Raw genomic sequence first — 26,622 nt, 5'->3', positions numbered from 1 at the left:
AGGGGTTCTTCCACCGAACGATTTTGTTCGGTCGAACGTCCCTCTCCTGGCGAACGAGTCGTTCGGTCTGGGAAACCCCAGAACGGACGTGTGGTGAATATCGGTGTCCTAAAACTAAACCTTTTGGTGGCTTGTACAACCACAGGATTCTGGACACTTTCTCTAGCCTTGTTGAACTTCTAGTTATCATGATGTTAGCGTTAGGCAACGTTTTAAAACCTGGGATCCCATTACTTTTGTGTTGTTCCATTGCCGTGCTTGATAGTGGAACCCGGTCCAATTTTGATCACGCACGAAAATTCGCAATATAAGGAACTCCATTTTGTGTAAAGTCAAAAGATATTTAAATTTGACCAAGTTTATAGGAAAAATACCATCATGTGCACACCCAATTAGTACTAGTATCATTTAGATTCTTCATTGAACATGTTTTTGTTTTGCGGGGGCTTCATTGAACATGTTTTCATAGTGTTTATTTTTTGTATTGTAGACATGGATATTAATTTTCTATAAAGGTGACCAATTTTAATATAGTTTGACTTGGGACAAAACTAAAATGAATTACATTGTGAAACGGGGGGAATAATACTTGATCCACTTGTTGCTGACATTGGCCTTGCTGCGTTGCATCAACTTTAATAAAGATTGTTGCGTGCATCAATTGATATAGAGGGCGGGGTTCCAACCTTCTTAGTGAAAAAGAAAAAAAAAATAACATTGTGAAACACCGGGAATAATACTTGATTCAGGATGTCGTATAAGCAACCTCTGAGACCGTGATATCTATATGACCTAACCACTGGTTCAGTTTCAGCGTGGTATAACCCATTAGCGCGCATCGTCATGTTGTCTGATCATTTCCAGTCCCAAATACACGGAGTTTGAACTGCACTTGGTAATAAAGAACATAATCAAATCATGTGCGTGTGCAGAGCTGTCGATCGATCGAGGCCTGCACGGCGGACGTGCCGAGGATACATGTGATATCTTCACTCGTCGTCTTCTATGTGGCTGGTCTCCAGGACATAATCCCTCATGAGCTTTATGTTGGCTTCATCAACCATCTGCCCATGCACAATGGAAGGCAAGAAATAAACATCAATGAATGGTCTCTTCTTGATGGTGATAATAATACTTCGGGGTGGAAAAAACCAACCTTGAACGATAGCTTCTTCAGGTTGTCCCACTCGAAATCATTCTTCATATAAGCCGATCGAACCTGCGGTCGCAGATGCATGAGCAAACCCTGGGCCAGACCAAAGTTCAGAAGATTGCCATTTCTAAATTGTTCTAGGTGCTTACCTCCAAAATCCTCATAGCTGTCACCATGGTGAAACAAAGGTAATGAGGTGTCAGTAAATTTGTCCAAGACTAATGTTCATCATGAGAAATGGTAAGCCGACAATCAAATGAAAACTAAAAGAGCACCAACACTTCACCACTGTAGTGCATGACAGTTAGTTCAGAACTGATACTTGTCTTAGATTAAGTTCTGATCAACAAAACAGGCATCATAAACCTGCTACGACACTCAATTCTTCAGCGATAAGCATGTACTCGGATAGGCAAAGGTTACCCCGTATATCATCCTAAATCTGGAAAAGGGGTAAGAAAAGTTACCTAATGCCTTGTGTCTTGGCGACTCGCGGATCAGGTTTTTGCAGAAACTATCAGCGTCGTTCACGGAGTTGCGGCTGGTGAACTCCTTGAGCTCAACATAGGCTTCTCGGTTGTAACTCTGACGGTAAAATTGTTCACAGGAAGATAAAAAGGACAGCTATTAGATGGCACCAAAACGTCCCTCAAACATACTCCCTCCGTTCGGAATTACTTGTCTCGGAAATGGATGTATCTAGAACTAAAATACGTCTAGATACATCCATTTCTGCGACAAGTAATTCCGAACGGAGGGAGTATAAAATAAATAAAGAATCAGGTACCCAACAGTATTATTAGGGTATGTTTATTTCTCTCAATGGGCTGCGAAAATCCTACTCTCAGTGGTGCTGTAATAATTTGTGCATCGAGTATAACAAATACGGTAGTGTTGTCTCAGTCCAAATCAAGTTGCAAAGAAAAAGAGTATCACTACTACTGAAGTATTGTGTTGCTTTTACTAAATCTAAGACTCTCAATGGAGATTATGAGAGGAATTAGAAGGTAGGTAACCTCAAGCTGTGCCAGCACAATCCTGACGGCCAGGTAATTGAAGAAGTTCAGCAGACTAATCGCCGCCTTTTTCTCTGGTGAGCCCTCTCCAAAGCCTGAAACATGTCACTGGCTCAGTCCACATCATTTGGCAAAAGCTATTTACAGTAGTATTGTTAGTGTTACAGTGAATGAATTAATTTGAGCATGCTTCGAACTCCTGACTGAGATTTGAAACCGATTTGCATATGTCGAACCATAAGATTTTCGTGGTTTTAGCACACGGAAGAACAGAAATTTGCTTGGTAATTGTTGAAATTTGTCTCTTTCATAACTACACGTGGCTACTCTGCTTTAGCTGCTACAGAAATATAATGGCCGAGCGGATCAATCCAATTGCTTTTCCCTCGGGGAACAGGGGGCTCGAGAATTGAAGATGAAGGCAAAGTAGTGCAGAATTACCGGGAACATACATCTTGTGGCACCGAGGCGGCGCCTCGAAGCTCACGAGCCGCCGCCGCCGCCTCCTCTCCGTCCCCCAGAACGCCTGTGCGGGTAGGTGTTGCCGGCGACGAGGGGCCACTCCGGCAGGGTGGGGCAGGACGGCGCAGCGAGAGGACACCATGGCGTCTGGAATGGTAACCAACGTGCGCCACGGGTTGCACCCAGCGGGAGATATTTGCATGCCAGGGTATTTTGGGTATTTGATGAGGAGAAGTCAAGTCTCTGCATTTCGGACTCAGATTTTTTTTTGAAAACCACCTCATATATTAATTAACCAACAGATTTGTTACAATCACTCATTACAAAATTCACCACACAGGCCGAAACATCATTAACAAGAATACCGTCTGACCTATTGTCAAAACTAAGCAATAAGATGAGCCACCACATTGACTGAACGGTTAATCTTTGAAATTTTGACCATAGGTAGCATCTTGTAGATACTCATTGCTTCCTTCTTCAAATCAAATGTCAAAACTTTCCTTTGCAAGAGACGTAGCAACAAGCACACAGTCAGTCTCTAAAATTATAGAATTGTGGAGCGTAATACCTATATAGAGACCAGCAATGCAAGCCCGGAGTTCCGCTTCCTCCGCGCTTTTACAACGCCCAATGAAATCCCAAGAGGAAACAATGACATTTCCAAAGGAGACCCTAGCCACCACACCCACACTTGCAGCGCTAATGCTCTCCACAAAGCTTGCGTCGACATTTATCTTGATATAATCCGAAGGAGGGAGTTGCCAAGCCACCTGAGTTCCCAAGGTATTAGGAACTATCTTAGACCAGGAGCGGTACATTTACCTTTATTCTTCGAGTCCACCAGTGGATAGGAATGGCAAGCAACAAACAACGACCCGTAATTATCCACAAAATTAGCGGAGCCTGTGACGGATTCCTTCCCCTTACCAAAAATCAAATCATTTCTCAAATGTCAGGCTCTCCAAAAGATAAAGATAATTCTGTCACGCATCAGAGGACTCAATTGATCCAGAAGGACTCAGAATTTGTCTTAGTACTCCCTCCGTCCAAAAAAGTTTGTCATTCAAATGGAAATGCTAGATACATCTATTTGAGAAACAAGATGGAAGAAGTACCTGGCAAACTCTCTGTGGCCTACCTGACCGGACCTTCTCCCCTGCCTCCTCCTCAGGTAAGAATAAGATGTCGTTTTGCAAAAAAAAGAATAAGGGTGTGTTTAGTTGCAGTTTGCTACAGTACCCCCATTGCATGTCCATTTCCAGCTAGCCTGGTTCTTCATATGCAGTAGATGCAACCTGTTTGGTTGCCTGCGTCGCATGAAGGGGCATTTACCCCCTGCTATTTGGTTGCCGTTTTTGTGCTTAGGGTGTGAGCAGATACAAACTTAATCTGTTTGGTTGCAAACAACGTTTATGTTCTGCTCACCCCATTCAAATGTGGTGGCCTTACCACCACATGATCAGCACAACAGCAAGCACAACTGACAGCATATCAAAGAGGCAAGCACTGACAGCAAACAAAACAAGCAACCAAATGAGATCAAACAAAGCAAACAACGGAAATGACAGCAAACTACTTAGATTAACAGCAGGGGCATCCTCCTTCCCTGCTCCACGCCAGGGTGCTGCTCCTGGCCAAAATATTATCAAGTTCACAACATAAGTACCATAAGTTCTAGCGACAGACCATAACAAGTTCAACACTAACACCTTAGTTAACTACATTGCATGCTAAATGTCACCAACGCAGTTGTGCCTGGTGCAACGAAACCTGCACATGACCAAGGAGTCGTGGTTGTAGATTTGGACCTTCAGGGCGAGTCCTGAGATGCGCATAACGACGAGGTCGCCGGGGACGATCCGGTGGCGGCAGCAGAAGTAGTTCCAGCCCCGGCCAAGCACCATGTGCCCCTCGAAGTTCTGGACCTGCACCCAGAACGCGCACCGCTTGTTCGCCGACAGCCTGACCACGCGCGGGAGTCGCTTGATGACCAGCCACTCGTTCATCACCTCCACGTTCTTGCGAGGGATGACGAGCATGGCGAGGTCCTCGTTGTCCTTGATCTACTGGTAGAAGCGCAGCGGTTCCCGGGCCCCCTCCTCGTGGCCGGTCCTTGGAGATCGTCCCCTTGAACAAGAGGCAGACTCATGAAGGTGACCCTGCCAGGCAGGTCCACCCTCTTGAGCCACCTATTCGTGGGGATGAGATCCTCGGCGCCCTCAACTCCGGCCACCACCTGAGCTCCTCCACCCGCTACGTCCCAGTCACTCTTCAATATCTTGTCAGGTAAGATGACAAGTATTAGAGGTGCTTGCAAAATGAACAACCACTGATCAGTGGCATTAGCTCTTCTGCAAATGCCACTGATCAGTTGCACTAGCACTACAGCAAATGGCACTGATCAGAGACATTTGCCCAAGAGAAAATGCCACTGATCAGTGCACAAACTCTTTGCCAAATGCCACTTATCAATGGCACTTGCTCTTGGGCAAATGCCACTGATCAGTGCCATTTGCTCTTGGGCAAGTGCCACTGATCAGTGCCATTTGTTATTGGGGACTTGCCCAACAGCAAGTGGCACTGATCAGTGGTAGTTGCCCATGAGCAAATTCCACTGATCAGTGGCATCTGGTTTTCTGCAACTGCCACTCATCAGTGCACTATCCTAAGCATGGAAACATCTAAAAATAGCACCCATGTGCACCCATGCACATTTGGCAGCATCCTAAAATGGTCCTACTACATGCACGTATAACAATCTAGAGCATGCAACACAAACCCTAGCTTGAACATGTATAACAATCTAGAGCATGCAACATGAACATCAACATGAACATGATCCTAGCTTGAACATGAACATGCCATTTGCATGAACACAGATCCTAGAAAGACCCTAGCATGAACACAGATCCTAGCAGAGCACACTAGCATTGGGGATTCTAGCATGAACACAGATCTTAGGAAAGCACTAGCAGAAGAACATTATCCTAGAACACACACTGTAGCAAACAAGAACAGATCGGTCGGATTCGATTCGATTGGGATCGCATCGAATCGGATCTACTCGAATCCTATCTAATCTTACCGAATCCACTAAGTACTAGCACATGCCTAAGAAAGAAACCCCTAATCTACATCTATGAGCAAGCATTGCGGATTCTTTGACTCACCGGAGCTTGCGCAGTCGCAGCGAACCGAGGTCGGGGTGAAAACCCCGGCGGGAAGGAGAGAGGTGGCGGAGCAGAGGAGGAGCCGGCCCTGGTGATGGCCGGCGGCATCGGCCCCGTGCTCATGGCCACGCCGGAGGTTGAGGAGGACTGCCCGCCGACAGGAGAAAACCCTTGGACATGGGTCAAGAAAACCCCCCTGCCCAATGGGGTCCCAAGAAGCAGCGGCTTCGTGGACGGCGTCGGCGCCGAGCCCACGACCACGAGGTCCGGAAACAGCGGCGGAGCAGGAACGGCCAACACCGCATTGGCCGGCCCTCGTGGTGGCCGGCAGTAGATGGGGGACGGCGCTCGCAGCACCGACGCTAGGTCCCTGCCCGAGTTCTGGAGCCCGGCCACCCAGCACTCCTGGATGCTGGCGATGCGCTGGTCGACGGGGGTCAGAGAACGGCGCGACGGTGGGCGAGGCGGAGCCATCAGAGGAGAGGAGAGGGAGGGGCGGTGAGGCAGACAGGAGCGGTGGGAACAGTGCGAGCGGGGCGGTGACAGGAGAGTGGGGGTGGAGTTATGAGACGTCCCCTCCATCTCCCGCGCTGCCCGAGGCGTGCAGCCTCCTCGCACGCGTGGCCGCGCCGAGCCAGGCTCGCGAGAAACTGCCGATTCGGCAGTTTACGTCGGGCTCAGGCCTGCTTTAAGTTACGTACGGGCCACGAATCGCATGCAGCCCAACCAACCAAAAAGGCCATGCACATCCCGCACGGGCCTGGTTGGGCTGCATGCGGGCAACCAAACGCGCCCTAAGATGTCGTCGATTGATTTGCTTGGTGCTCGATGAAGTGCCACAGCAAGCGAAAGTAGCTCATTCGGGCTCAAATGCTCCCTGTGTGAACAGTAAAATCAAAAAAATCAAAAAATCTGATTTTTTTTTTGTGGCTTACGTTAGGAATTTTTTGTTGTGCATGCAACATTTTATCACGAAACCCCATTGGTGGAAGTCGTGAAAAAAACAAAATCAAAGCTCCAGAATGCGTTTGAAAGTAAAATTCCCAGAGCATCGATTTTATTTTTTTACCACGCCTTCCACCAATGTGATTTCGTGATTAATTTTTGCATACACTCCAAACATTCCTTGAATGTTTCCACACACAAAAAATCAAAATCTTTTAGATTTTTTTCTATTTTTTCGAATTTACTGTCCACCCAGGAGCATTTGAGCCCGGGTGTAGAAACTTCACATCCGCAGGCGAAAGTAACTTTGTTGATTTCTATACCATGTTGCAGTGTTGCGAGAGGAGGTGAATGAGAACGTGTACAGGAAAAGTACTAGGAGAGTGTGTTGGCCATATTTCTGTTCCTGATCGGAAAGCTTAATGTTTGAGTTTGTAATATGACATTTTTTCGTTGAAAGATCAGCCACTAGCTCATTTATTTAGGAGTAATAATGCGCGTACGGCTATATTTTTATGGATTAAGACCATCTCCAATAAGATAATGTAGATGTAAAAATAATAGATTTTGACATCACTAGGGGGGGCATATGGAATTTTGTTATGGATTAAGCACATGGGATGACACCAGGGAAGGAGTTGAAATCAGAAGGCGTTTTTTTTTTTTTTTGCATTAGGGCTATATCTCGCCCGCAGCAAGAGGGAAGCAAACGTCTCGCCTCCGGCGATTGGTGCGCCCTCGCCTTAGTAGGCCGGCGCATCAAAGCGACTATAGAAAGGTTCTGTAACCGGTTCGGGCCGGTTTTATAACTTTTCATATGGTTTTTTCTTATTTTTATTTCTACCTGATTTCTTACTGATTTTTTTCACAAGTTTTCTTTCCCCCTTTTTTTTTGCTTTACCAAATACATGTCTACAATTTTTGTTACACATTTTCATTTTTTTGTATACGCATGTAACATTTTTCTGATACGCATTGAATATTTTTAAATACATGATGGACATTTTTTCAAATAAAATTATTAATTTTTCTAAATAAATGGTAATCATTTTCAAATACACATTGAACTTTTTTTGAATGGTATGTAACATATTCTTTATAATATGCGAACATTTTTTACATTATATTAACATCTTTTTTTAAATAAGTTATGGACATATTTTTTAAATGTGTGAATAGTTTTTTCAAATGTCACATAGATTTTTTGAATGGTATAAACATTTTTTTTACTTACACAAACATTTTTTACATTGCATAATTTTTTTAAAGAATGTCATGATCATTTCTTGAAAAGGAAGAATTTTTCTTTTTTTTAATGTCACAAACATATTTTAAAGCTCGATTTGCATCATTGTGCTCAATAAAAGGAATGAGAGAACCCCCCATAGAAAAATATTGGAAAGGAAAAATACTTCTAACATGAATCTGTTCCCATGCAACAACCAAGAATTCTTGACGGTATCTAGCTTGAACAACTTGTTCTTCCTAAATACCTTGATTCAAGGACAAAGACTTTCCTACTGCTATCATATAATATTCATCTCTATTTGGTGATAGATAAACCACCTGTCTTTTTTTTGCTTTCTAAGCAGATATTTCATAAAATGGACTCTCTAAGGATCCCCACGAGTGATCAATTTTCACATGAATTGCTATGGATCCAGTAAGTCCAACACTGGTTCCTTCAGACGTGTCAATTGGACAAATATGCCCATAGTGACTCGGATGAATAGCTCGGCTCTGAAAAACTTGCGGTTCTCCCGGTCAACCCTTCATGACCTAAACAACTCACATTTCGCTCATGAACAATTTGTGTCAATGGATTCATTTGATCAAAAACTTGAGATAACGGGTATGTGCCAAAAAAGGTCTCATAAGTAGTTATTAATAAAATTGAAGTTGAAGTTGGAGTTACCAAAGTTTGGGTGGTCAGTTTCGTTTGACGTATGAATACTCTACGAATAGTTTTTTGAACTGCATGTTGTAAACGACCTAGAGCCAATCCAAATTGATCTTGGTAGGATTTGTTTTTTCAGATTACGCGGACAATTTTTTTACATTGTATTAACATATTTTGTAAATGTCACAAACGTAAAATGTCATGAATTTCTTTCTAATGCTACCAATACTTTTCAGAATGTCATGAACATTTTATATGTGCGACAAATGCTTTTATAGATTTAGGAAATGAATTACTGAAATATATGTATTTAGAATATTACAAAATTATTAAAAAAAACAAAGAACATGGCGACAGGTCCTGTTGAGTCGGCTCACTAGAGGTTGCGTTGAGGTGAGCACATACTCGGTCTCGCAATAGGCGAGACAAAGTGTTGTCCCGGTTTTGTGGGAGACGTGGAATGTAGTCCGTATGTTTAGTCTATATAGGCTTTCTACCGTAAGATTATCTTCTTGTACTAGCGCATAATTGTGCACCCTTAATGTTAGGCATATCAACTACGTGCATACAAATTATCAATATGCAGACAGTTTTTTTTTGTGAGATAATATGCAGAAAGTTGACCGCTCTAAGCATCGCTAGGTGTACATGAAGTTAAAATAAAATAACTGTTCATGAATTTAAATAATGTTCGCCAATTTCAAAAGTGTACATGAAGTTAAAACAAATAAAATGATCTGACTAAAACAACCTGACAAAACATCGTTAGGAGGGTAGAAGGTTTTGTTTCTGCGATCATGATGAATCAATTCAACACCTATTTCTAGACTGCCCACTAGCCAGACTACTTTGGCGCACAGAGAATATGCCCTTCAATATCAGTCCGACAAATAACATAGACATTCTATTTGGGACATGGCTAAATGGGGTAGAGCGTAAACTAGCAGCGCATATTCAAGTCACAGTGTGTGCATTACTTTGGGCAATATGGAACTGACAAAATGTCGTTATGTTTAACAGACAAAAAATTACATTTTTTTGCTGGTTGTATACAGAGCAACTTCATGGATCCGTACGTGGTCGTTACTCAGCGGTGCGGAAGTCAATGAGCATATGGCTTATGGCTGCAACCGTTGATAGATGATAGCACGGGATACTTACAACCAATTTGGATGACGGTCCAACAATAGGATATGTGTATAGGCATCTAGTCTTATTTGTGCCGGTTGTGACCTTGTTCATCTTTTTTGTATCTCTTTTCGTCATTTTGTACCGTACCTCATACTTGTTGGAGACTTCGTTTAATAATATGTATGTATGCACGTATCATTGCGATGTAGAGGCCGAAGATTTTACTCCTTTCTAAAAAAGCTAAAGCTAAGAAAAAGGAATTGCCCAGCTAATTACACAAAATAGGGCGAAAACCATCATAACATGCCCACCGATGACATTACTAGCTGGTCTGGCTACCCACAAGACCCACACACGTCATTGAAGAAAGAAACACCGTCAGGGTTGCCCATAGACTGTCATCGTGACACTTCTCCCCAAGCAAGTGACTTCGATTTCATTGTGTCCAACCAACAGACACACGAGAACCCTGCCGGACATGCCAAACAGTTGGCCAGACGTCGTCACAAGGCAGCCAGCCGAAGCCCCCACCGGTCGCCCGCATTCTTCGATTCGCCACATTGTCATCTTCTGCTTGTTCCCTTCTCGCATCAGCCAAAGATGACACAATCCAGCCATGTCAACTCGATCTTCATCTCATTTTTGTCTTTCTATGGATGGCGACATCGCGGTCAACCTCGGCGTCTCCAGCTCTGGCTCGATTTGTGACTCCCCTCCAAGGTCAACCGCGTTGCCTTCGGTTCCATTTTAGCCGGTCGCCGTTGTCTCGGGCGTGGTGGCTGAACCCATTAAAGCTCAGGGTACGAGATGCTTTCGTATGTGCGCTCCGCAAATACTTCCTCCACTAGGGTTTATTAGCCCCTCTCGTATTTTATGTTAAATTTTGATCATAAATTTGATTGGCAAAATAAAAGATATATGCCACATAAAAAAATTGTGAGAAAAATTTTCAATCTATTCATTTTCAATCATGACAGTACAATAAACACCAAAATAATGAAAATTACATCCAAATTCGTAGATCACCTAGTGACGACTACAAGAATGGCCCCATTGAAAACTTTTTTCGTAAACGAATCAAACAACATAATTTTATGATATACTATAACTTACCTTTTCCTGATCAAATCTATGATGAAATTTTGATCCAAAATATGAGGCGACCATTAAATCAGAACCAAGTAGGATTTTCTTGACAAGTAGGATTATTTTTATGCGTATTGGGTTTTCCTTTTTCTTTTTGAGAAATCTTTATGCGTACTGGCGACTTATTTCGAAATCACTAATTAAGGAGTACTCGTTGCAAAGAACACTCCATCTTCCCAGGTCACGACAAGTGGCGCACATGCAACGCGCCATTTGTCGCAACCTGGGAGTTTTCCTTTTTTTTCATAGATTCGTTTATTCAAAACGTTTTATCTCTTAAACCGTGCGTCCAAATCTTAAATCGTTTCCACCATTGGATTCCTCGCGTCGAGATCTTCAAAACTAGATCCCATGTTGATAGGTTTTGATGAACTTTCTTTTCACGAAAAAACCTGACGAAAAATCAAACCGGGAGCACGGTTTTTTCCCTTTCCGAAAGAGGCACGCCCGTGCCTCTCGCGAAATCACAATCGTGCCTCTCGTGAAAGCAAAACCGTGACTCTCGTGGAAAGAAAAAAAACAGAAAATGTGTTTTTTCCCTTTCCGAAAAAGGCACGCCCGTGACTCTCGCGAAAGCACAACCGTGCCTCTGGCAAAAGCAAAACCGTGACTCTCGCGAAAGAAAAAAACAGAAAACGCATATTTTTTCCCTTTCCAAGAGGCACGGCCGTGACTCTCGCAAAAGCACAACCGTTCCTCTCGTGGAAGCAAAACCGTGACTCTCGCAAAAAAAAATAGAAAACGCGTTTTGTTTTTTCCTTTCCGAGAGGCACGGCCGTGACTCTCACGAAAGCACAACCGTGCCTCTCGCGGAAGTAAAACCGTGACTCTCGCGAAAAAAAAAGAAAACGCGTTTTTTTCGTTTTCGAAAGGCACGGCCGTGACTCTCGCAAAAGCACAACCGTGCCTCTCGCGGAAGCAAAACCGTGACTCTCGCAAAAGAAAAAAAACAGAAAACGCGTTTTGTTTTTGCCTTTCCGAGAGGCACGGCCGTGACTCTCACGAAACACAACCGTGCCTCTCGCGGAAGTAAAACCGTGACTCTCGCGAAAGAAAAAAAAACAGAAAACACGTTTTTTTCGTTTCCGAAAGGCACGACCGTGATTCTCGCTAAAGCACAACCGTGCCTCTCGCGAAAAAAAACGTGACTTTTCACGAAAGAAAGAAAAAAGTAAACGCGTTTTTTCGCGCAAAATTTTTTTTGGTCGAAACGCTAAGGAAGACCGGGGAAAAACCAAAACGTCAGAAAAAACCGAAAAAAAACCGTTTAAAAAGCCGAAAACGCGTGCGAAAAAATAAAAAAAACAAAATCTGAAGGGAGAATCCAGAGCGCGACACGTGGCGAATGGCTGAGAGCGCGCCAAGTGGCGCTGATCGTTGCGAGGCTCCCGAAGAAGCGCTCGTTAACTAGTTGCTCCCGACTCATTTGGACCATAATTACAGTCACAAAGAAAGCCCGAGAGATGATTGGAAAGCCCAGACGAGATGGGCCAAAATGCGCCCATAAACGAACAAAAGATCCCATTCCATCCCGACATTTGGCATCACACTCAAAACCCTCGTCTTTGTGGGCTGTGGGCTGTGGCACCGCCCGACCGCCGGCTCCGATCATGGCCGGCGACGGCGACCTCGCCTCCCGATGCCTCCGCCAGCAAGTCGCCCTCGCCTCCGACCACGACTTCGCGTTCCAACTCCAGCTCAACGAGGCCATCCAAGCTTCCCTCCGCGTCCCAACTCCCAATCGGCCCTCTTCCAGCGCCGCCGCCGCCGCCGCCACCGCACCCTGCTCTTGCCGCTTATGTCAACCCGCCCCTGCGCTCTGGTCCTCCGAAGCTGCATTCGCTGAAATCGCGCGCCAAGAGAAGAACCGCCGCGACGCCCATGCCTTCCGCGGCGCCCACGCCCAGGCAAACACCTCAGCCCGCGTTGTCTCCCGCGGCGCCCTCTTGGCGCGCGAGCTCGCCGACACTCCAGATCGCCGACGGGCCCACGGCGGAGACCACTTCGAGCGACCTCTGGATCCAAGCCGCACCCCTCTCTTCCGCGTCTTCTACAAGGGGTTGTCGAACAAGGAGGGCGCGGGGAGGTGGGGCGTCCCGGACCCCCGCGACGCGGTGCTCGCGGTGGCCGTGTACGATCCCCGGGGGAAGGTGATGCGCACCACACAGAAGCGCGTGGAAAGTTTTGAGGGCGGGCGCATGGAGCTCGAGGTGCTGGCGCTCATGGAAGGCATCCACGCTGCGCTCGAGCTGGGGATCCGATGCGTCAACATTGTCTCCGACTTCAAGGCGCTGCACAAATATGTATGCCTTAATGAAACCTCTAGATCTGTGCATATGTCGTCTATCTTAATGCATTATTACTTCTTTCAAGGTAAGTAGATGTTTATTTGAAGGGCTTGAAATTACAGGTCCATATAGTCAGAGGATCTGCTTCTATAAGGTTGCTGTCGCAGTATACATGTTTGGTATTCATGTTTAGTGTACTCAGACAGTTTCTCCGCGACTGCGATGTCTTACTAGAAATGTCACATAAGTGGAAATGTTAAATATAATGGATGATTTGTCTGATGGATAAGTCTGTGTACTAGGGTCGTTGTGGGGCTGCAGCACATGGTCCTTGTGGCAGTTAGGATAGAGTTCCTGACCATCAAGGACTATCAGTTAGGATAGCATCTTAGACTGGCATCTTAGACTAGCATCTTGGACTGGCATCTTAGCAGCATCTCAGCATATGCTTGGCTGGCTAGCAGCCTATAAGTATGTAACCCCAACCCCTCAGGTTGGCATGGCATTGTGTGAGAAATAAACCAACGAAAATTGTCCCAACTCTCCTAGTGTCATCCACAATTATCAATGCTCAGGTTCAAAGGTCTAACAAGTGGTATCAGAGCCAGGTTATCTTGTACCCTGAGCATTTCCTGTGAGCAGCCTAAGTCGGTAGCAGCAGCTGCTCCGTCTGTCTCTGGTTACCTTCCTCCCTCCGAACTGTCGAGCAGCAGTTCGTCTTCAACAGCCTCGTCTTCACGCAACAGCCCCCCTGCAGCAAGCCATGTCTGCAGGTCGCTCTCAGCACACGGCTACCTCGAGCATACGGCGTCGGCAGGAGGCCGAGCGCGCCGTGGCAGAGGAGCGTGAGCGAGCAGCTGTAGCAACAGCTGCTGCGGCAGCAAGGGTGTCGAGGCTGGCTGCAGCGGAGCTGGCAGCAGCCAGGGCGGAGGTAGAAGCAGCCAGGGCGGAGGTAGAAGCAGCAGCAGCAGCAGACGCATCACGTGAGGCTACGGCGGATGCCAAGGTACTCCGCGGCGGCTCCGGCAGCTCCAACAGCTCCGCGCCTGCGGACGCAGACCGCGCCAAAGTGGCGCAAGAGCGGACAGCGCAGTGGGCAGCCGAGCACGCCCGCGCTCCGGGTGGAGGTGCGCACCGCGACGGCGGCTGCAACGACCAGGACCGCGGCCTCTACGTGGTCCGGACTGTGGTCAGGGATGTTGGTCCCAGTGCTGGGTAGCCTACCCTCACTAAAACCAACTACGTCGAGTGGGCCGGGATTATGAAGGTCAGGCTCCAGGTGCGGCGCATGTGGGAGGCAGTCCAGGACAACAACGTCGACCACCAAGAGGACCGACGGGCGCTGGACGCCCTCATCGCCGCAGTCCCGCCCGAGATGCAGTTCTCGCTTTCCAGCAAGCGGACTGCCAAGGAAGCTTGGGACGCCATCGCCGCGGCACGCATCGGCAGCGACCGTGCTCGCAAGTCCACTCTGCAGGCACTTCGTAAGGAGTGGGAGAGCCTGGCTTTCAAGCCAGGTGAGGACGTTGATGACTTTGCTCTCCGTCTCAACACTCTGCTGCAGAAGTTGGTGAAGTTTGGTGATGCCACCTACACCGAGGAGAGAGCTGTCGAGAAGCTTTTTCGGTGCATCCCCGAGAAGTACAAGCAGATGGCTCGGTCGATCGAGTCTTTGCTGGACCTCTCCACGATGACAATCGAGGAGGCGATAGGTCGCCTCAAGGTCGTCGACACCGACGAGCCACAGCCTTCCTCGGGGCCCATCACCACCGGCGGGAAGCTGCTCCTAGCTCGGGAGCCGTGGGATGCCAGCCTTGGTGACAGGAAGAAGGGGGAGCCTTCTTCCACGACGGGCGGCCGCAAGCGTGGCAAGCAGCGTAAGACGCGAAGAGGCCCCCCGGGCAGGGCACAAGGACGTGCCGAAGGTGACGCCCGCGGAGGCGCCAAGGACGGCGCCGCTGGCAAGCCCAAGCCGGCACAAGACAACAGTTGCCACAACCGTGGCCGGTTTGGCCATTGGGCCAATAAGTGTCGGCAACCACGACAAGGCCAGGCTCACGTCGCACAGGCGAAGGAGGAAGAGACGGCTCTGTTCATGGCTCATGCAAGCATTGAGCTATCCTCAGCGACACCAGTCGCAAAAAGCTCTCATCCACCTTGACGAGCCAAAAGCGCACGCTCTTTTCGGCGATGGCTCCGGGAAGGACAAGACTACGGGGTGGTGCCTCGACACCGGCGCCACCCACCACATGACCGGTCGAAGGGAATTCTTCGCCGAGCTCGACTCTGATGCGCGAGGCTCCGTCAAGTTTGGGGATGCCTCCGCTGTGGAAATTAAGGGCGTCGGCTCCGTCATCTTCACCACCAAGACGGGAGAGCACCGGCTGCTCACCGGTGTCTACTACATCCCCGCGCTAAGGAACTCCATCATCAGCTTGGGACAGCTGGATGAGAATGGCTCACGCGTGCTGATTGAGCATGGGGTTCTACGCATCTGGGATCGCCAGGGTCGCCTTCTCGCCAAGGTACCCAGAGGTGGAAATCGACTTTACGTCCTTGATGTGCAGGTGGCACAACCGGTCTGTCTCGCTGTCCGTCGGGACGACGAGGCGTGGCAATGGCATGAGCGCTTTGGGCACCTTCATTTTGAGGCCCTGAAGCGTCTAAGTGCCAAGGAGATGGTACGAGGCCTGCCATGCCTCGACCATGTGGAGCAGTTCTGCGACATCTGCGTACTGACGAAGCAGAGATGACTCCCCTTTCCCCAACAGGCGAGTTTTCGGGCCAATGAGAAGCTGGAGCTCGTGCACGGAGACTTGTGCGGCCCGGTGACGCCAGCCACACCAGGAGGTCGACGCTACTTCCTGCTGCTCGTCGACGATCTCTCTCGCTACATGTGGGCGATGATTCTCGGCAGCAAGGGAGAAGCGGCGGACGCCATCAGGCGCGCGCAGGTTGGTGTGGAGGCGGAGAGCGGCCGCAAATTGCGCGTGTTGCGCACTGACAACGGCGGTGAATTCACGGCGGCTGAATTCGCGTCGTACTGCGCCGATGAGGGCATCCAGCGCCACTACTCCGCGCCGTGCAGCCCGCAGCAAAACGGAGTCGTCGAGCGGCGCAACCAGACGGTTGTGGGGATGGCTCGGGCTCTCCTCAAGCAGAGAGGGATGCCGGCTGTTTTCTGGGGAGAGGCGGTGCTGACGGCCGTCTACATCCTCAATCGCTCGCCTACTAAGGCACTCGACGGCAGGACACCGTACGAGGCCTGGCATGGGCGGAAGCCGGCGGTCTCCCATTTGTGGGTCTTTGGCTGTCCTGCGTTCGCTAAGGAGCTCTACCACATCGGCAAGCTCGACGACAGCAGCACTCCGGGAGTCTTCATCGGCTACGCGGAGGGCTCAAAGGCCTACCGCATCCTCGACCCAAAGACACAGCGTGTGCGCACGGCGCGAGACGTCGTGTTCAACGAAGGGCGAGGGTGGCAATGGGACAAGGCGGTGGACGACGGCTCGACGCCGACGTATGACGACTTCATTGTCGAGTACGCCCACTTCAAGGAAGCCGGGGGAGCAAGCAGCTCCTCTTCGCCGGGCACATCTACCCCGGCCCCCAAAACTACATCGACTCCGGTGCCTGCTACGCCGACGGCACCACAACTGGCGACGCCGCATACTCCAGCCCCGGCAGTCACCACTCCGGGTTCGTCTTCATCAGCACCAGCTCACGCAGAGCACAACCCGATGAAGTTCGCTTCCCCGCTCACTCACGACGAGGAGCGGGTCGACGCGTATTATGGAGGCGAACAGCTGCGGTATCGCATGATGGATGATCTACTCGGCGACCAGCCGGTGCCGGGACTGATGGCACGTGACCTGGAGGCGCAGCTACAACTTGCGTGTGAGGACGGCGAACCACGGTCCTTTGCAGAGGCCGAGAGAGATGCGGCATGGCGCGCCGCGATGCAGTTGGAGATGGATGCGGTCGAGCAAAACCGCACCTGGGAGCTCGCTGACCTCCCTCGTGGTCACCACGCAATCACCCTTAAGTGGGTGTTCAAGCTGAAGAGGGATGGAGCCGGCGCCATCATCAAGCACAAGGCTCGCCTGGTGGCCCGAGGCTTCTTGCAGCAGGAAGGAGTCGACTTCGACGACGCCTTCGCCCCCGTGGCACGGATGGAGTCCGTGCGACTTCTCCTTGCGCTGGCTGCCCAGGAGGGCTGGCATGTCCATCACATGGATGTCAAGTCGGCATTCCTCAACGGTGACTTGAAGGAGGAAGTCTACGTGCATCAGCCACCGGGTTTTGCGATTCCCGGCCAGGAGGGCAAGGTACTCCGCCTGCGCAAGGCCCTCTATGGCCTACGGCAGGCACCTAGGGCGTGGAACGCCAAGCTGGACTCCACGCTAAAGAAGATGGGCTTCGAGCAAAGCCCGCATGAGGCTGCCGTCTACCGACGGGGCAGTGGAGGAAATGCCTTGCTGGTGGGCGTCTATGTTGACGACTTGGTGATCACCGGCACCAAAGATGCAGAAGTGGCGGCGTTCAAGGAAGACATGAAGGCCACCTTCCACATGAGTGATCTGGGGCTCCTCTCCTTCTATCTAGGGATTGAGGTGCACCAGGACCACTCCGGGATCGCGCTTCGACAGTCCTCCTACGCCAAGCGCATCGTTGAGCTAGCTGGGCTCACCGACTGCCATCCAGCTCTCACTCCAATGGAGGAGAGGCTGAAACTGAGCCGTGACAGCACGACGAAGGAAGTGGATGCTACGCAGTACCGACGCCTTGTGGGGAGCCTTCGCTACCTCACCCACACACAGCCGGACTTGGCATTCTCCGTCGGCTATGTCAGTCGGTTCATGGAGCGACCGACGTCGGAACACCAGCAGGCAGTGAAGAGGATCGTCCGCTACATAGCAGGGACCCTCGACCACGGCCTCCACTACCCTAGGTGTCCGGGGGCGGCACACTTCGTCGGGTACAGCGACAGCGACCACGCCGGCGACATCGACACCAGCAAGAGCACGAGCGGGATCCTCTTCTTCCTCGGCAAGTGTCTCGTGAGCTGGCAATCAGTCAAGCAGCAGGTGGTGGCCCTGTCCAGCTGTGAGGCTGAGTACATCGCGGCCTCCACCGCCTGCACTCAGGCGCTCTGGCTCGCTTGACTGCTTGGTGATCTTCTCGTTCAAGACACCAGAACGGTGCAGCTCCTGGTGGACAGCAAGTCCGCCCTGGCCCTGGCAAAGAACCCCGTGTTCCACGAACGGAGCAAGCACATCCGACTGAGGTATCACTTCGTCCGCAGCTGTGTAGAAGAAGGGAGCATCGAGGCGAGCTACATTAACACCACAGATCAGCTCGCAGACCTGCTCACCAAGCCTCTTGGGAGGGTCAAGTTCCTCGAACTTTGCTCCAGGATTGGGATGATTCAACTCTCCCACAAGACGACGTACAAGACTTAGGGGGAGAATGATGGATAAGTCTGTGTACTAGGGTCGTTGTGGGGCTGCAGCACATGGTCCTTGTGACAGTTAGGATAGAGTTCCTGACCATCAAGGACTGTCATTTAGGATAGCATCTTAGACTGGCATCTTAGACTAGCATCTTGGACTGGCATCTTAGCAGCATCTCAGCATATGCTTGGCTGGCTAGCAGCCTATAAGTATGTAACCCCAACCCCTCAGGTTGGCATGGCATTGTGTGAGAAATAAACCAACGAAAATTGTCCCAACTCTCCTAGTGTCATCCACAACTATCAGTGCTCAGGTTCAAAGGTCTAACATTGTCGATATGGAGATTTCGGTGTTTATTTGCAATGTTCAAGGAATTCTAGACTGCTAGAGTTATATAAAGAGATGATTAAATCATCACATAGTCCCATCTCTAGCTAAATGTAGGCGAAACATAAATTTGTAGCACTATTTCAATGCTCATTATAATTAGTTGTACAAACATTCAGTTCCACTATCTGCTGTTCTTTCTTATCGCACTGCAAGAAAAGTAGAAGTAACCAATCAGTTTTGTGTGAAATTTTCTTAGTGCAGGTGCTTCTCTATTGATCATTCGTCTTTCCAACATTGTTTGGTGCACATGTTCTTTTTTGTATTATCATGTTCATACAAAATTGTTACTAGTACTCGAGTTCATGTTTCATGCTTACTAGGTCAAGACTAACATGGGACATCTGTAGGAAGGGAATTTTGGTTCTAAGTTCGGTGTAGAAGTACTTGCTCACTCGCATTCTACAATTTGCGTACAGGAGGAGATACTTGATGTACATGTAAACTAGCAAGCTGGTCCTCACATTAAAGCAGTTAGATTCATTGTGCATTACCATATGTGGTGTTTCCTTTTTCTCAAGGCTGTTAGCTTGCTTTCTTTGATTGTAGCCTATTTTACTGATTATTATACAATATTTTATATGTTTCGTGTGACTTTGCATCGACTTTCAAAATTGTAGAAAGATCGTAGCTGGAAATCATCTTGAGAAAACATCATTAAAGTTTCTGTATGAAAATTTTCATTTCGTCAATACACCGATCTTCCATTAATTTTAGCTATAAGAACTTTCCTAAAAGCTAGTCTCCTGTCATTAGCTTTATTTCTTCTTTACTTGTGTTATTCGTGCATTGTTCTTTGTCAATAGTCAACTAAGCACAAGTCAAGATCAGCTCAATATGTACCATGTTGAAGACTGATGGCATGCAAGTAGGCGTCATCCAGCATGCAAGACCATACGAAGTCTTCTCTTCTGTAGCTTTGACTTATCCACTGCTCCATGAATGATGCAGAACTTAAAAAGATTCAGTGCGATGCATCTTTGAGTAGCATGACATTATGCCTGAGAAGCGTTCCACTATACTACCCCCCCCCCCCCCCCCCCACACATCATAGGTCTCTTCATCAACAGAGGAACCTACCTCATAGGCACACAAAATTAGGGGAAGTTTATGTATATTGTAGATCTCTTTGCTTATCGTTCATCAACCCCTCTGCATGCATATGATCTCAGTTGAGTTACTTTTGTAGAAATTGAGTTTGCTTCTAGACGTTAAGAGTGCAACTTGACCTGGTATGCTAATATTCATCATTATCTAAGATTTTTTTTATTGAAGCGCACATCGTATTATCTAATAAATATGTGTTGTAATAATAGTTTAGTTGATGAAGAGGTGTCTTTGTGTCATACCTACGCAGTTCAAGTCCTAGGACCAGTTTCTTTGCAAATATTTCGTCAACAGCAATGCTCCTATATAATTTTCTGTAAAAATAAGTGAGATCACCATCAGTTGTGGTTTATATGTTTGTCATCCTATTACTGTGTTACACAATTAGCTTATAGGACTTTTGTGCCTGCCAAATTTATGAACCCATGGGAGTCTTCAAGGAATTCTTATTTGAGGTTAGGCATATTGAAAGAAACAAAACATTGTTTCCTTGCATTCTCTTCTTAATTATGCAAAATTACTATGATGCATCCGTATATCTTTAGAACAGTTACTCTTGTTTGTGATCATATAGGATTGCACTGTCACTTCTATCCTATTCGTGTACATTTTCTGTTTCTATCCAAAGAGACGCCAGAAATGCACCTACGTTTAGAAATGCTCTGACATTTCGCATGAGACTGCAAGCAAATGATACTACAAGTACAAGGAGAGATCAGTGTGCAACATCCACTGTGTAAGCTTGACTAAAGTGCTACGTGTCTAACGTCCAACCTTGGTATAAGCTGGATACACATGAGTTTGGTAAAGCTGTTGTAACCTTGGCGCAGTGGTAAAGCTGTTGTCTTGTGACCATGAGGTCACGGGTTCAAGTCCTGGAAACAGCCTCTTGCAGAAATGTAGGGAAAGGCTGCGTACAATAGACCCAAAGTGGTCGGACCCTGCGCAAACGGGAGCTACATGCACCGGGTTGCCCTTTTACACATGAGTTTGGTTATCGACTGATATTCTGATTACATAGCATATTAATGCAAGAATTTTAGTCTCAAGACATTCATGATTTTGAGATCCAACCTTTGACTAGATTGTAGATCACCCCCCACTAAGGGTAAAGCCCGATGACAGTTCAAGTATCTTGCTTTAGTTTGAATCTTGAGCCTTAAATTGTAATTTCGGATCCATTCTTGTATCCTACCATGCTTGTTATAAGTAATATCTGTAGTGCTAGCTCGAACCTTGAGCTTCAAACTCTAGTCCTATTTATTTTTCTTGTCTAAAACCACCTTCGGCATTAATTCAAATTCATCTCCTGTTTCTGTAAACAAATGCGTTTAAAGAAAAATAAAACGTTATCACTTTAAGGGACAAAAGTGCTAAGCATGTTAGCCAGCAGAGATCTTGCATTGTTTGAGTTTGTAATCCATCTGAAACTAACAGTTTTGCCAAGAACCATTGGAAATTGGATAGCATACTTGCGCAGATCACATAGTGCTAGGGCCTTTTATGTTTGCTTCACCGGATTCCAAACTGAGTATGCCACGCATACCAATTATGGACTCCCTTTGTATATAGTATAAAATTTGTTGCCAATATATTTGAAAAATCTCAAACAAGATTTATATTTGATTTAATATCATTAATGTAGTCTAATCAATCAAAGTTGTTATAATCTTGACCTACCTGTAGTCTTTTCTCATCTTTCCCGTTAATTAAGAGTTTTCAGTTCTTTATATCAAACATGGTAGCTACGTGCAGGTTATTCACTTATCCTAGCAGTTATTTACCATCTCACACTGATTGTGTATTCTACAATCAGGATAGTTAAACTTACCAATCACTTTAGGCCATAGTACACACTTGTTTTCTGCCAGTTTTGATTATTTTGCTTCTCGTTTTCTCCTTTTTGGTATGCATGCTTTTTTTGATGTGGATTTCAGCTAGCAATGTCCCGTCAAGAAATTCTTGGAATAAGCCTAGTATCTACTCCCTCCGTCCCAAAATAAGTGTCTTGAGCTTAGTACAAATTTGTACTAGAGTTAGTACAAAGTTGAGACACTTATTTTGGGACGGAGGGAGTAGTAAACAAGAGGAGCAGCCTTACTACAATTTACGTCACCTATGCGAGGACTTGTGTCTGCTTTGCATGGACCCTTTTTCCTCCATCTTTTCATCTCTGTGCGATGTGTCTTTTTATAGGACACTACATTACTCTTTGTATTTCCTGTCGTCAGGTTGCTGAACACAAGCTCCAACAGGACATATATATTCAGTTGTTGTAGAAGATTAGTTTGAGCTGTTTTTTTCTATTACTGATATCTTATTAATCTGAACAATTGTTTTTATTGCGTTAACTATGTAATAGATAGATTTAATGGTCAAGTGATTGAATTCATTTGAACTGCACTGATCTTATTACGTTGTCATATTCATCCAGATGCTTGGAACCTGGCGTCCGACAAAGAATAAGATTGAAGATATGGTAAATGAGGCTCTTTCACTGATGAGGAAATTCAAGCAATGTGAATTCTCACTTATTCCTCGAGGCCAAGTCGGTTATGCAACAAAATTAGCAACAGAGTTGGTAGGTACCAAGAAGAGAGAGACCTGCGCCATCTGTTTGGAAGACACTGATCTTTCTAAGATTTACGCAGTTGAAGGTTGTGCACATCGGTTTTGCTTCTCCTGCATGAAAGAGCATGTGAAAATTAAGCTACTTGGTGGAACTCTCCCAGCTTGTCCACAAGATGGTTGCACTACCAAACTAACCATGAAGGCTTCAAAGATATTCCTGTCGCCACAACTGTTAGAGATCATGGTGCAACGTATCAGGGAAGGACAAATCCCTCCTACTCAGAAGATCTATTGCCCGTACTCCAAGTGTTCAGCCTTGATGTCTTTGAGAGAAGTGATAAGCTCATGGGCCTTAATGTACACTGTTGCTGGAGGTCCAACGTTGAGAAAGTGTATCAAATGCAAGGGTTTGTTCTGCATCAGCTGTAAGGTCCCATGGCATGCTGGGATGAGTTGCTCTGACTACAAGAGAAAGTATCCTCATGTTCGTCCAGAAGATGCCAAGCTGCAGAACCTTGCACAGCAGCGGTCGTGGCGCAAGTGTGTCAAATGCAACCACATGATTGAACTCGCAGAGGGTTGCTACCATATAACTTGCGTGTAAGTATTTACTTCTGGCTGTGCCATTCTCATACACATCTTTACTATGTTCAGTGACTTTTCATGTCTTCTGTGTGCTAATGCTCATTCTGGACCTGGAGCCTCAAGACTTGTTTCCTGTTAACCTTTGCTGGATCTGTTCCCGCTTCTTGCAGGTGCGGCTATGAATTTTGCTACACCTGTGGGAAAGAATGGAAGGACAAGAAGGCGACTTGCTCCTGCCGGCTGTGGGATGAACACAATATAATCCATGATCCAGGAGGACGGCGGTGATCACATTACTGACGATTACGAGGATGATAATCTTTTGAATGTCGGACAAGGCCTTGAGAGCTGTGATTATAACCTGGATTATGGTCGGTGTGATGGAGGGGTTCATTGCCATGACTATTGTCTACTAGTAGAATGCCCGTGCGTTGCCACGAGCTTTTATTTTAGGTTTTTTAGTTACACCTATGAATACAATGCATATTAAATTTCACACATATAGATTTTTACTTAATTGCGCATATAATTTATATCATATTTCATATGTATAGAAAAGATAGGCTGCAACAACTAATTTTTTCTTTTAAAATCCACTTCACTTCAAATGTAACTTGATGATGTATACATAAAGAGCAATGTTCCACATATAATATAAACTAAGATATACTTGATGCACTTAAGTATTCCTGTACAAGGTTAGGAATGTTGTTTTTAGCTCATTTGCATGGTACTTCGGCAAGTATAATAAAAAATTATTTCTCAACTCATAACCATCCCGCACAAGCAATATATATAATCAATATGAAGATTTAGTTGAGTTAACGTATACCTATATATAATCTACATTTTTATCAATAAATCACTCAACATCTTCTTTCTCCACCAACTATCTCCACAACCCCGGTCCATGTTTGCCACCTCAATTAGTAACAGATCCGGCTCCCAATCTCTCCTTCCACCTCCATCAACACACACTTTGAATTTCAAACATGTAACGATGAACTTCTGCTATATTTCACACCAAAGCTCTCTCTCTCTCTCTCTCTCCAACTTCTAGCATGTGTACGCAGAGTACCTGCCATGAAATGAAAATTTTCTACGTTTTCCTAAGAAAATGTAAACTACCAGCTCTCATTGAAAGGCCAATGTGTGAGGATGAAACTGCTAGATGATAGGAAAATGGATCTGAGACAATGGCTTATTAACCATATTGTATCAGTGGAAGACTGGAAGGTAAACCTACAGCCGTGCAAGGCATGGACTGACAGAAGCCAGATTGTCAGAACAACATGGTGGTCGCCAACATTCCACCAAGATTTTTCTTGACTGGGCCTAAGCCTAACTCGGCACAGACATAAACCACACATTTAGTTGACGAGATAGGGGCTACAGATCCTTGATCTCCGCCACGGGGAAATCAGTAGCATTGCGCCCTCTGTGCTCCAGCTTGCAAGGGCGATTCGGAGAGCGGGCAACATCATCAACGACGACCTCAGCGACACAATCCGCTGGACTGCTACCACCTCCGGGCACTACTCCGCTTGCTCCGCCTACGCGGCACAGTTCCAGGCGCCAATGGCACCCTTCCCCTCCAAGAACGTCTGGCGTATCTGGGCACCTGGGAAGCTCAAGATGTTCCTCTGGATGCTACACCTCGACAGGCTATGGTGCAAAGATCGCCTGTAGCGGCGTGGCTGGGAGAACAGCTACTTCTGCCAACTCTGTCTGTGAAGCTTGGAGTCCTCCTCCCACCTTTTCTGGGAATGCCCGATTGCTATCCAGGCCTGGACAACGGCGGCATCATGGCGGGGCTGTCACTCCCTGGCACACGCTACCTGGAGCTCCGGAACGACGACGACGGAAAGAGTGAGACTGATGACGGACGCGGCAAGCCCAACCGACAGGAAGGGCACCAGATCAATTCTTGCACTCATTGCCTGGCACATATGGCTTGAGCGTAATGCATGCACCTTCCGCAGTAAGATGCCGTGCTCTCGCACCATCATCGAAGCGTGTCGTCGCGACATGGAGCAATGGAGGATCGCAGGAGCAGCCTGCATAGAGCACCCCTTCGGGGATGTGCTGTGAGAGATATCCCGATACTATCAGTGCCAGCATAGCCACTAGGCTGGCCACATGTACCTTCTCTATTTCACCCCATCGATCACTTGATCAAACTTGTTTCCCGCCTTCTCTCTGCTAATGAAATCAATGCCAACTAGGGTGGATCTTTCAAAAAAAAGATAGGGGCTACCAGGAGGCGCTACTACCTGAGATGGTGGAGACGAGTACGGGGTGGTAGAGCGCGAAGCCGAGGCACTTGAGGGCGGAGGCGGCGACGACCTCGTCATCTTCGGCGGCATCGCGGAGGAGGAGGCGGAGGTTGCGACTGTTGGATAATCAGCAACTGAACTTTACTGAGGGCCAAAGGCCATTACATATACATGTATGTCAAAGTGCAGGAAGCCCCTTATACAATGGGGATGTACCGAAAAGAGACTATACACATCTAACCCCCCCTCAAACTCATGGTGGATCAACAACGATGAGTTTGGAGAGGAAAAAGGTATGCCGCGCTCGAGTCTGTGTCTTCGTGAAAAAGTCAGCCAACTGTAACTCAGAGGGCACATAGTGAAGAGCGAGAGTCTGATCCTGCATAGCAGCACGCACAAAGTGGGCATCCACACCGATGTGCTTGGTGAGCTCATGCTTCACTAGGTCACGCGCAATACTGATAGCACCAGTACTGTCTGACAATAAGGGAGTCGAGGTAGTAGCAAACACACCAAAATCCTCAAGTAACCACCGTAACCAGATCACCTCAGCCGTCAACATAGCCATGGCCCGCAACTCAGCCTCTGTACTCGAGCGAGAAACTGCAGTCTGTTTCTTTGTCTTCCAGGCAATAAGAGAGCCACCAAGAAAGACACAGTAAGCAAAGAGCGAGCGTCGATCAGAGGGATCACTAGCCCAGGTAGCATCAGAGTAGGCCTGGAGCTCAAGAGAGCTGGAGCGGGGAAAGAAAAGACGCTGAGAGATCGTGCCACGAAGGTATCGTAGAACACGGAGGAGATGACTATAGTGGACAGAGGTGGGGGCTGAAACAAACTGACTCAGGATGTGAATGATGTCCACTACGCAACCTTCTTCTTGTAGACGTTGTTGGGCCTCAAGTGCAGAGATTTGTAGGACAGTAGCAAATTTCCCTCAAGTGGATGACCTAAGGTTTATCAATCCGTGGGAGGCGTAGGATGAAGATGGTCTCTCTCAAACAACCCTGCAACCAAATAACAAAGAGTCTC

The 26,622-nt window shown here is 47.3% G+C and overlaps 2 protein-coding genes across 2 annotated transcripts; one reads left to right on the top strand and one right to left on the bottom strand.

Moving 5' to 3' along the window:
- Window positions 1-717: 717 nt before the first annotated feature.
- Window positions 718-2,877, bottom strand: LOC123165923 (chaperonin-like RBCX protein 1, chloroplastic). The gene is made up of 6 exons (XM_044583675.1): window positions 2,611-2,877; window positions 2,170-2,264; window positions 1,621-1,738; window positions 1,303-1,319; window positions 1,157-1,219; window positions 718-1,064 (listed from the first exon to the last, which is right to left on the bottom strand). The coding sequence occupies exons 1-6, from the start codon at window positions 2,831-2,833 to the stop codon at window positions 990-992; spliced, it is 591 nt and encodes a 196-aa protein (XP_044439610.1). The 5' UTR covers window positions 2,834-2,877; the 3' UTR covers window positions 718-989.
- A 9,572-nt stretch (window positions 2,878-12,449) lies between these two features.
- Window positions 12,450-23,999, top strand: LOC123168131 (E3 ubiquitin-protein ligase arih1). The gene is made up of 3 exons (XM_044586001.1): window positions 12,450-13,229; window positions 22,596-23,332; window positions 23,488-23,999. The coding sequence occupies exons 1-3, from the start codon at window positions 12,537-12,539 to the stop codon at window positions 23,603-23,605; spliced, it is 1,548 nt and encodes a 515-aa protein (XP_044441936.1). The 5' UTR covers window positions 12,450-12,536; the 3' UTR covers window positions 23,606-23,999.
- The last annotated feature ends 2,623 nt before the right edge of the window (window positions 24,000-26,622 follow it).

This window comes from Triticum aestivum, chromosome 7D, assembly GCF_018294505.1.
Source record: "Triticum aestivum cultivar Chinese Spring chromosome 7D, IWGSC CS RefSeq v2.1, whole genome shotgun sequence".
Taxonomy (NCBI): Eukaryota; Viridiplantae; Streptophyta; class Magnoliopsida; order Poales; family Poaceae; genus Triticum; species Triticum aestivum.
This window is presented reverse-complemented; position numbering and strand designations above follow the sequence as displayed.